This window comes from Vicia villosa, linkage group LG4 (assembly GCF_029867415.1).
Source record: "Vicia villosa cultivar HV-30 ecotype Madison, WI linkage group LG4, Vvil1.0, whole genome shotgun sequence".
Taxonomy (NCBI): domain Eukaryota; kingdom Viridiplantae; phylum Streptophyta; class Magnoliopsida; order Fabales; family Fabaceae; genus Vicia; species Vicia villosa.
In genome coordinates this window covers 194,715,991-194,728,091 of record NC_081183.1, presented here as the reverse complement: position 1 = coordinate 194,728,091, position 12,101 = coordinate 194,715,991, and the positions used below count along the sequence as shown (strand labels likewise).

At 32.3% G+C, this 12,101-nt stretch overlaps 1 protein-coding gene across 1 annotated transcript; it reads left to right on the top strand.

Annotated features, from left to right (window-relative positions):
- Nucleotides 1–7,721: 7,721 nt before the first annotated feature.
- LOC131596621 (probable jasmonic acid carboxyl methyltransferase 2) lies at nt 7,722–12,101 on the top strand. Its single transcript, XM_058869340.1, has 4 exons — nt 7,722–7,927; nt 7,994–8,428; nt 10,725–10,997; nt 11,260–12,101. Exons 1-4 carry the CDS (start codon nt 7,853–7,855, stop codon nt 11,623–11,625), a joined length of 1,149 nt encoding a protein of 382 aa, XP_058725323.1. The 5' UTR covers nt 7,722–7,852; the 3' UTR covers nt 11,626–12,101.

The window sequence follows — 12,101 nt, the reverse complement described above, 5'->3', positions numbered from 1 at the left end:
TGTGTATTTTAATAAAACCTATGACACACGGATATTTTATCTAGTAAGAATAATAATAAAATAACAAAATGATAAGTTAAAAACTACTTTATATAGGTTTTGAAAAAAAGTCATTTGAATGGTAAAAACTACAAGCTTATGGAAAAAAACAGCTATTAAATATGGATTTTTATTGATATAAAATTAAAAGCTAATAGTTACTTTTTTGATGTTAACAAAGAGACTACTATTGTTTTGGTGTTAGCAAAGAGACTACTAATCATGTATAGAAAATAGAAATTAGAATTAGCCAAAGAACAATTATTCAACATTATGCTTCTTTTTCCTTTTACATTTGTTATAATGGACGAGTTGTTTGAAAGGTGTGCTAAACATGTGGAGGATCATTTGTAAGACTTGGACCAAAGAAATCAAATTTTGTTATGTTGTTTCTACGTGGTGGCCACCTCTAGATATTCTAGTACTACTTTTAGTTGAAAAGTTTTACATGCAACATGTGAAGGAGGTGAGGGAAAGGGAGTTTTACATGCGTTTACATGTGAAGGATGCGAGGGAAAGGGAAATGGTCCATGTATTGTATTTTTGTTGCCATTCCATTTCAACATTTTGATTTTTTTTTTTTTTTTGGATTTTTCGTTGAAAGCCAAAAAGAGATTTATTGATAGCATTTCACAATTTCATATAGGAACTCAACCTAAAACTAGACCAAGAAATGAAATATTCCAAATCACCCTGTACAATAAATAAACCAGACTACCTCAAATACACTCTTATCAATTGAAGCAAAAATAATATATGCTTCATTATGGAACTAGAAATGAGGAGAATTGTAGAAATTACAGTGATGTAAGCTTCTGGAGCACTACGACAATGTGATACTGTGGATCGAAGGTCGCAATACAGTGTTTATTGAACCGGAGGTATCGATCTTGATACGATGCCGTTAATTGGTATTTGCTATCTCCGATGCAGTGGACCTATGGGATACCTGGTGGTTATTAGTCCAACACCAAAGCCAATTTAGTGTTAAAGTTAGTGGTAGTGAACGTGGAGATTAGAGATTGTGTACCTAGAAACCCTTTACGAAGGTATTTATACCTTGGATCTGACTAGGCAGGTTGGATAACGGGCCTCGTGTTATTAGACCTCTGGCCGACGCGGAGCGGTGTGTCCATGTCCTTTGGTTGACACAAAATAGTTGCCTCCAATACTCGTCGGCGTGTTTAATGTCGGAGGAGTCTTCCAATAGTTGTGGCTGGCCTTTGAGGATGTTAGACCAGGCGTCGACTGGCATGCACCGCTTTGGTTTTGTCAAAGCATGATGGAGATGTGAGCATTAAATGCAATTCCATTATTGAAATGTTTAGTCATTTTTCTTCGACGTGTGACCTGAAAAGGCATGGAGTGATGTGTGACGCATGCTTTTCTTTACTCGAGTACACTTGATTACGTTTGTCTTCCCCAATGAAATCTGACCATTGATTCACCCTTGTTTCTTGTTTTCGGTCTGATTTATTCGATTGACTTTGTCTATATAATATGAAGAGAGATTATGGAGAAACTTTTTAGCTATCTTGTAGACGCGTTTCCCTTGTCTCTCTGAATCCTTACCTCTTAGCTAAGAGCACTTTTCTTCTAAAGTGATTGTCGATGCACGTTCATAATTTCAACGCATTAAAGCTTCAATTTTTCGGGCCTCTTCCTTGCTTCAATGATTTCTCCCTCACATTTCAAGGTACCTTATCTTCACCTTATCTTTTACTCAAGTATTCTTCGCATCTTTGTTACGATGAACTGTATTCCTATTATCGTCAAGTGAATCGGGGGTAGTGTTTCTCCGTCTTCGAAAATGGGAATGGAGTCTGAATCATATTCCTTCCCTTATGTCGCTGGGGATTTTAAACCAGAAGCCATCCTTTCGAATGATGATTAAAAAATGTAGAGGTTATATGGAGAATATCTTTTAGACAGAGCTTTTTCTAGGGGATCTTTAGAGACTTTGTTTTAGGCAAGTCCTACGGAGGCAAAAACCTCGTTGAGAGACCTATGCCACCTCTTGTCTTAACCGGGGAATAAATATAGGTTTCCTGTCAAAGGAGGAGAACATGTTTTTTGCTTTGTCAAAATATACCGGGAAGTAACTGGTCATGATCCTACTAATTCTCAAATTGCTTGTTATATGGAGTGTCAGGGGCATTTTGATGTTGTGTCCTGGGTCAAACTCTTATTGCTGGTTTGGAAGTTTTGAATAAGGGCTACACCACCACAATTCTTGTAAAGAAGGTCATCATAATCCTGCCAAAGAAATGGAGGCCAATGGTGACAACACTCAAGGTGTCAAAAGATCTAAATAGAACAACTATGGAAGAGCTTGTAAGCTTTATAAGGAGTCATGAGATCGAGTTAGAAGAGGATGAGCCCCAAAAGACGGGAAGTCTGTGGCTCTAAAGTCTAAAGGCAAACCTGAAAAGGTTAAAGATCTTCAAGCTGAAGAAAAAGAGTATGAAGAAGATTTTGATGAAGAGAACGAGTTCTCTCTACTATCTAGAAGGGTCAACAAAATATGGAAGCAAAGACAAAATAATTCCAGAGCCATAGAAAAATAGGTGGACATTTTGAGTCAATCTCAAGGCAGAAGAAGTCTGGAGCTAAGAAAGAGGTCATCTTCTATGAGTGAAAAGATCATGTCCACTAGAAAAATGAGTGTCCCAAACTCAACAAATAAAATCCTAAGAAGAAGTTCTTCAAAAAAAGAAGAAGGTTCTGATGGAAACATGGGATGACTCTGAATCTTCTAAATATGACTATGAAGAAGAGCAAGCTAACATGGATAATGTAACACCCTTCAAATCCACATGTATTTTCGCAATAAATTAATGAAAAATAACACAATTTAAAATCCACAGAAGGGCATCACATATTCATAGAACATCATATAACAATTAATCCTGCTCCGTAGCAGGGGTTGCAAAAACACTTGAAAACATAAACAACATCTTTGGAATTTTCAATCAAACTATTTCAAACTTCGCAGCGGAATAAATGAGTCTCAAAACTTCTTTATAAAGTATTTCAAATACCATGAAAGGTAGTTCAAACTTCAATAAAATAATCATACTTCTTGTTATAATTTCATGATTCAAAAACAAGATAAAAGTCATGAAAGTATTACAAAATCTCATAATAACAAAGGAACACAAGGTTCACAATCAATCGATCCCAACCCCGATGTTACATATCAGAGCAAGACTCCCTTTATTCTATGAAAAGAAAATAAGCACACTTTGGAGCTATCCTCTAAGCTTCCTGCACTAATCTTGATCACCTGCAAGTTATCCACGTTTCGAGGCAACATTTCCAAGCAGAAAGGGTGAGTAAGTCATAATCATTATAAACGACATAAGGAATAGATATATTAGTTATATCAAGGAAACAACAACAACATAAAATCAGTTACTGCATTCTATAACATAGTAGCAATCACTAGTTCTTCACGTCAAAAAGTCATAATCTAAGAATCAATCAAATATATCACTTAAAACACACAAAATATCTTATTCCAAGAATCAATCAAAGACATCACTTAATCCAAGTATTGTGCAATGCTAGAAATCATGAAATGCAACTTCATAAGACTCGTGCATGTGGTACCAACACTTCACTGATGACTTAGTCATTGTTATCTCCAAAGATCCCCACCTATAGGATCGGTTCCCGCTTGGAACCGAAGCATATCACAAGTTGCACTCAATCCACACTATGAGATTAAGGCCATCATTGGACCAAAGCGTCTTAACATCACTGGATAAATATCTTACAAACTTCACAGGATAAAAGTCCTGACATATGTTATGAATGCATGATGCGCAACAATACATAAATACGACTACTGTTAGTCAAAATGCATTATCATTCATCATATTCATCATACATGATAACATACTTCATAATACACACATCATCGTTGCAACAACATCAATTCATCATAAAACATACGTCAAGTCACGACAAGACATAGTTAAATCAATTCATAATAGAAAGTATTACCTGTTGGTATATCACCACATGGTCTCATCATCTCGTCATAAGGAAAACACACATCATCAACACAATAACATCATATCATTATAAGGAAAACACACATCAAGTTATATCATGACATAGTTACGTCAATTGATAGCAAAAAGCAGACTTACTATATTATCACTACATATTCTCATCACCTAATCATATACAAGCATTATAAAACTAAATCCTGTGAATCAATCTATTCTACCAGGGTATAGTTCATTGCATTAGCTTTCCAATGCTTCAAATGACGCATCAAACGAAATCCAAAAACTCAAGTTATGGTCTTAGAAAAATCTGTCAAAATGGTTGTCACTTGGGACTGCTTAGGTTGACCTCCCTGTTCTTTAGGTCGAATCATAGGTCACAGTTGTGGAGTCTGTCTCCCCCATGTTTGCTCAGATCGACCTCCCCGTTCTTCAGGTCGACCTATTGCTGGTTTGTGCTGAATTTTTCTACTGTGTTGTGTTCCTCATTGCTCCGAATTCATGCACCTAAAAAACCTCTATTCCACTCGAAACTAACATAGTACAACCTCAAAATCATCATAATTCCTCATGTTTACCTCATACAACAACAACTCAACTCATTATACATCCTATGCATCAATTGGAAGCAATTACTACATCAAATCATCTTTAATTTTGTCACGTTTATCTCATTATCAAAAACACACCAAAGCCCCAATAATCCTACCATTATCTAAGACTTAAATCGATTATAATAACAATGATAAAACTCCCCTTACCTTAGAATACTAGTTTTATATCGAATCCTCTTCGTGCTCTACCAAGATTCCTATGCTCCTTTTGCCTCTCTGCTAGAAATAGGTATCCTTTATCAGTTTGTCAAGTGGGTCTTGCTAACTGTCACATTTGTTTCTTACAGGTTTAATATCAATGGTAATTATACAAATTGTATGCAAGCAAGAAGGGGCATTAGGCAAGGGGACCCTCTATCCCCTTGTTGTTTGTGATTGTAATGGAGTACCTCAACAGATTACCCCATAAGATGCAGAAAAATCCTGATTTCAACTATCATGCCAAATATGAGAAATTAAATATTACTAACTTGACTTTTGTTGATGAAGTATTGCTTTTTGCTAGAGGTGATTAAAGATCCGTGCAAATGTTGATGGAGACCTTGAAGATCTTCTCTAATACAACCGACTTAGTGATGAACCCGAGTAAATGCAAAATCTATTTTGGAAGTGTTTATGCCATTATCAGGAATGATATTATTAATATGACAGGTTTTATGGATAAGGGAACTCTCCCGTTCAAATATCTATAAGTGTCTTAGACTAGTAAGAAAATATCTATCTCCCAATATCTTAGCTTAGTGGATAGGATATCTGGGGAGATTAATCATTGGAGTAACAAGCTTTTGAGTTATGCAGGTCAGGATCAGCTTATAAAAAGTGTAACCTTTGCTGTAGAGAATTATTGGATGCAATGATTCCCGTTGCCCAAGTTTGTCATCAACAAAATTGATTTTATCTGTAGAACGTTTCTCTGGACATGTGGCTCTGAGAAGAGTAGGAAAAGTCTTGTCTCTTGGAATAATATCTGTAGTCCAAGGAAATTTAAGGGGATAAATATTATTCATCTCCACACTTGGAATCACATCACTATGATGAAATTACTTTGGAGCTTGAGTGACAAAGAAAACAACTTGTGGGTGAAATGAGTTCACATTTATTACTTAAAGAATCTCAAGATTATGGAGATGCCGCAAAAGCCTACTCAGTCTTGGATTATGAAATCCATTCTCAACCAAAGAGGCCATGTTACTAATATGCAAAGTGAATGGTATTAGATGTTAAATAAAACCAAATTCAATATGAAGACCATGTATCTAAGGATGAGAGGTGAAGATCTGGTTACGGTTGTGTGGAGCAGACTTCTTTATGGTAATCCTATTAAACCTCGGGCTCTAATGATATTGTGGCAAGCCTATCATGGTAGACTACCCACAAAGGACCACTTTCTAAGATTTGGTTTATTGAATGATAATATTTATTGTTTCAGTGATGGGGTAGAGTCTCATGACCACCTTTTTTTGTTGCAATACTCTTGGTGCAATTTGGGAAAAGGTTCTTGATTGGATTCAGGTAAAACATCATCCAAAAGAATGGCACGAAGAATTGAGGTGGATTATTAGATACGGTAAAGGAAAAGGCTATAAAGCCTCTATTTTGAAGTTGGCTGTGACTGAAACTATTTATGATATTTGGAAACACCGTAATGTTAAGATTTTAGGTAATACCGTAGATAATACGACTATAATAGACAAATTAAAGAGATGATAGTATATACGGGGTGGTATAATGTTAAGCTGAGAACTCACATAGCTCATTTGATGATGTAATGAGCTTTTCCTTATTGATTTGTTTCCTTTGTCTTGTTTGCGGCAAGATTCTTTGATCGCCTTGTTATTACTGTTATTTTGAATTAATAAAAGTCCTTTTCATTAAAAAAAAGAAATAACCATAATTTTTATTGAAGAAGTAACTACCATTTATTTTTTAAATACAATTTTTATATTTATATTATATAAATATTTTATATAAAAATATAATTAAAAAATATTTTTGTATTAAATATAACTTGTTATAAATAAAATACTAAAGTAAGAAGATTGAAAATTTAGATGAAATTTGCCTCTGAATGTTCGTCATTTTTCCTTCTTTTAAGTATTCAGTTTCCCTCTTGCCCTTAACATTTTCCCTTATCTTTTTCAGAATCAAACATTATAACTTTTCAATTTCTCAGTTATTTTTTTGATTAATTTTTTAACTGTAAGGTTTTACGTGCCTAATAGGAGTGTTTGTGGTTTGGTTTGAATTGATTTTGATGCAAAAACTCATCCGGTCTAAAAATAAATAAACCTGCGGTTCAGTTCGATTTTGAATGATATGTTAAAAAACTCTTACCCGATTTGATTCAATTTAATGCGGTTTAATTTGGATATTTTTTAATATCTAAATTACAAATTATATTTTTATTAGTATTATAAAATACTAATAAATCATAAATTTGATATAAAATATAATATATAATATATTAAAAGTTAATGTTACAATATGAAAATGGACAATTATGGTTGAAATAATAAAAAGAAATATTAAACCAAACTAATAAATAATATTAAAAAATAATTATGATAGAATAATAAATTAAAGTAATATATCATACAAATAAAAAATAGATAAATATAAAAATATATACATGTAGTTCGGTTCGTCAATTCAAAATCATATCCGAATCGGATGATTTTTACAAAATGAACACATCTAATAAATTTTAATTTTTTGCAGTTTTCAATTTTTTTAGATTGATTTGCAGTTTTAATTTGGATCGATTTAGATTTGAACACCCCTAATATCTACCCAAGACTTATCCTTAAACTTCAATTTCATCTCATTATCTCACTGCCATGTACATCAACCTTAGAATTTCTACCCTCTATTAATAAATATCTTAGTATTTCTACCATCTATTAATAAATATGTTAGAGTTCTTTCGTTATATGTAGCTATCTAGGACCAATTCCTTGCATGAGTGAACTAGTGTTGTACATCATTCTATATGTGGTTCCAATTATTGGTCTATTTATACACGCATGTCTTCCATATACCTAGTCATTCTATATCATGTGGTTGTTATTATTGGTTAAGCTGGCTATTGTTCTATTTATACACACACCACGTTCTTTTCATTTGCTTATGTTATAGTTTCCCTAATTGAGAGGAACATTCATCATTTCAAAAAAAAAAAAAAAAATGGAAACTGTTGAAACACTTCATATGAACAAAGGAGCTGGCGAAACTAGCTATGCCACCAACTCCTTCATCCAGGTAATATTGATTGCTCACACTTCTATGTAAAAGTACATGTCTAATTTTTGTAAATAAAATTTGTAGAGGAAGATATTATCCTTGACAAAAGAAGCAACAGAGAAAGCTATCATGGAAATCCTATGCTCAACAAGATTGCCAATAATGAAAATGGGAATTGCTGATTTGGGTTGTTCATCAGGACCTAATGCCTTAAAGGTGATGTCAGAAATAGTTGAAGCTATAAATGCAGCTTCAAACATGTTGAATCGACCAGCACCGGAGGAACTAATGTTGTATATGAATGACCTTTTCACCAATGACTTCAATAATGTCTTTGCTTCTTTGCCATCTTTTCACAAAAAAATTAACCAGCAAAATGGAAATGATAGTAAGAATAATGGGTACTTTGGTTCGAAGTGTTTTGTTTATGCTGTACCGGGCACTTTCTATGGCAGACTCTTTCCAACTAAGTCGATCCACTTTGTTCACTCTTCTTCAAGCATTCATTGGCTTTCTCGGGTATGTTTTCTAAACCTTACTAGTTTTAAAATATATATATATATATATATATATATATATATATATATATATATATATATATATATATATTTATTGTGTGTGTTATTTTTGTTTGTTTGTTTAGGGATCAATTAATCATAGAAAAATTTCATTCATACCTACTGTTTAAGTTAATGAAAACACAAGATATTTATTTATTTGGTGAGAACTTACAAAAAGTTAATATATATATATATATATATATATATATATATATATATATATATATATATATATAGCAAATTCATAATTGGTTTGGTTTTATAAATTTTTTTTTTAGTTTTTTATAATTTAAAAATAATAAATTTATTTAGTAATTTAATTTTACAAAATTGTTTTTAAAAATATTTTTATTTTAGAGTTTTAAAAACTAAAAAAAATTAAAATAGATTTTGGAGATTTTTGTTTTAGAAATTAAAAAGAGGAAAACACAAAGAAAAATGTTATATTTTTCATTAATAAAAAATTTGTAATATTGGACAACTTAAAAATAGTTTTAAAAGTAGAATAACCAAACATTTTTTTTTAAAACTCTTTTTTTAAAAAAAAAAAATTGGTTTTCAAAACAGTTTTTAAAATCTTGTAAAGTGAGAAGTGTCTCCACGTTAGGGGTGTTCGCAGTGCGGTTTGGACGATTTTGATGTAAAAAATTATCCGAATTGCAAGAGAAAAAAGTGTGCAGTTTGATTTGATTTGATTTGGTTGGCTTTTAGAAATAAAACCAAAGCAAACCAAACCAGTGCGGTTTGGGTTGGTTCGGTTGGTTTGATTTTTTTATAAAAATTTATTGAACCATACATACACATATAGATGTCAATATAACTTTGTATTTAGTCATTTATGCATTATCAGTTAACAACAAAATTCATCATATTTGGATAACTTTCTATTTAATATAAAAAAATAAGATGAGATATAAGTAAAATAAAAAACATAAAATAGTAGCATAAAACAATATCAAAAACATTATAATGAAATAGAAAAAAAAATGAAAGATTAGAGAAGATAAAAAAGAAAGAGCAGAAGAGATGAGAGATTATATAAGAAGAGGAACATTAAAAACGTAATTGGAAGAGAGAACAGTAGAAAAAAAATAATAAGATAAAAAGGAAAGAACTTAAGAGATGAAAGACTAGAAAAAAAGAGATGATATGTACTTGGAAAAGAAGATGAGAAGAATACGCAATGCCGCTACGAGTGATTTGAGGAGACTTAAACTGAAACCTTAAGTGTGCGGAAGAGAAAATCATTTGTAATCATAAGGCTAAGGCATAATAGGTTTGAGTTTGGGTTGAATATAGGTTAAGTGAAGTTTTGGGGTTGTAACATAATGCGGTTTGGTTCGATTTGGTTCGGTTTGTAAAATTCAAACCGCAAATCGAACCGAACCGCGCGGTTTGTTATAAAATGACCCAAATACTTCCGAACCAAATGCGGTTTTTTGCGGTTTCAATTTGATTAGATTCGATTTTGCGATTTTCTATTGGGCCAGTTTGATTTTGAACACCCCTACTCCACGTACATACATTTATTCAAGTTTATATCATTCGATGCGATACTCATAACATTATTATTCACATCCAATACTATTAGGCCTGGTTCCTTGATATAAATGGTAGTTAACATAATATAGAATTTTAAAATGGTATTATAGTTCATCCAAGATTTATTGGACCATCTATTATACTACCTCCGTTCCTTTTTATAAGAGACAAGTGAATTTTTAGATTCATTGAATAACCAATGTATTTGGTCTGTTTATAGACTAGATACATTAATTACTCAATGAATCTAAAAAGTGAATTTTCTCTTATAAAAAGGAACGGAGGTAGTATTAAATTTTACTATTGAACCACATATCATTTATATCTACACGTCAAATTATGAGCGTGATAAATAGTTTTAAGAGATAAAGAGAATATATAGTTTGAAGATGTGCTGAAAAAGGTGATTTAGAAATTCTTCATTGAATAAAATATTATTCGAAGATTGGTTTATAAGTGGTTACACTATTTACAAGAATGTTTTGTAAATTTCAATTATGTTCTATCCAAATTTTAAAAGTATAAATATAAATAATTAACCAAATACTTTAAAATCCTTCATTAACATACACACTAATATATTTCTTAGTGTTAGTATCCTTTTCTAAGCGGATAATGCCCCTAGAAGAAATCTATATAAAAATCACATATTTTTTTTAGTGAATATAAGATCTATATTAGGCGTGACAAACTAGTTATTATCTTATCTACAGGTACCTGGTGGTTTGGAGGACAAAAATGGAAGAGGGTTGAATAAGAGAAACATATGCATATCAAAAAACAGTCCCAATTGTGTGTTAGAAGCTTATTCACAACAATTCAAAAATGATTTTTCATGTTTACTTGAATCACGTTCTCAAGAGATGGTATATGGTGGACGCATGGTCCTTTCTTTTTTGGGTAGACAATCTATGGACCATACATCATCCAATTGTTATTATCAATGGGAGCTCTTAGCACATGCCCTTATGACCATGGTTTCAGAGGTACATAATTATAACATCATGGATCATCTCCTTTCGTCTTTCTTTTTCCTTCAACTAAAACATGTGTATTATAAAAGAGAAAAATTAAAAATTAATGATAAAAAGAATAGAGAGAAAATGTTAGAGAGATAAAAAAAACTGTGAAGGAAATAATTAGAGAAAAGAAATTGACGGGCAGAATTTAAACCCTAACTATATATAAAAATATTCTTATTTGAAAATACACTTTAAAAGAACATAATGATTTATTTATGATGCCTAGGGTCTTATTGAAGAAGAAAAAGTGGATTCTTTCAACACTCCTTACTATGCATCTTGTTATGAAGAATTAAAAATGGAGATTGAAAAGGAAGGGTCATTCATGGTGGACTCTCAAGAAGCTTATGAAGTTGATTGGGATGATGAGATGTATTTGCAAAGTGATCATGATTCATTAAGAACAATGTCAAAAGGAGAACGTTTTTCAAGAACCATGAGGGCTGGAGTTGAGTCAATACTAAATTATCATTTTGGGAATCATATAATGGATATGTTGTTTCAAAGGTATGCTATACTTGTGGAGGATCATTTGTCCAAAACTAGGGCCACATTTTTCAATTTGATTATTTCTCTTGTCAAACTACATTGAAATGAAACAAAGATGCACCAAATAACAACAACAATAGATGTTTGTTTTCACTTTTTTTTGGTTTATAACCACCGGTTTAGTCCGGTTCGGGGGAACAGCTCTGGCATCAAGTGGGTCAAGCCCCCTCCCGATCGCAGTTGCGGGGGATCGAACCGTGGTTCTCCCTACCAAGTCCAGCGCCAATCACCACTAGACCAACTAACGATTGCTTTTTGTGTGGTTCACGTCTATTCTAGTACAACTATAAGAGTTGATGCATAACTAACTATACAACAAATTCATAACCAATGAATGGTTATTGGTTGGTTCTACTAGTAATGACTTGGATGCCCTCATCAATCAAGTTGTTATTAGTTGATTTTTTTTTTTGTAATTTGGATGTCCTCGTCAAGTTGTTAGTAGTTGATTTTTTATATTGAATTATAACGGTGAATAGGGTCTGTCCAATCATTCAAAAAAAATTATGATCTAATTTA

Bases quoted from the DNA above. Each gene is read 5' to 3' on its own strand.
- LOC131596621 (XM_058869340.1), top strand. From the start codon at position 7,853: ATGGAAACTGTTGAAACACTTCATATGAACAAAGGAGCTGGCGAAACT. The intron at 7,928-7,993 runs GTAATATTGATT...TAAAATTTGTAG, and splicing joins CCACCAACTCCTTCATCCAG to AGGAAGATATTATCCTTGAC. The intron at 8,429-10,724 runs GTATGTTTTCTA...TCTTATCTACAG, and splicing joins GCATTCATTGGCTTTCTCGG to GTACCTGGTGGTTTGGAGGA.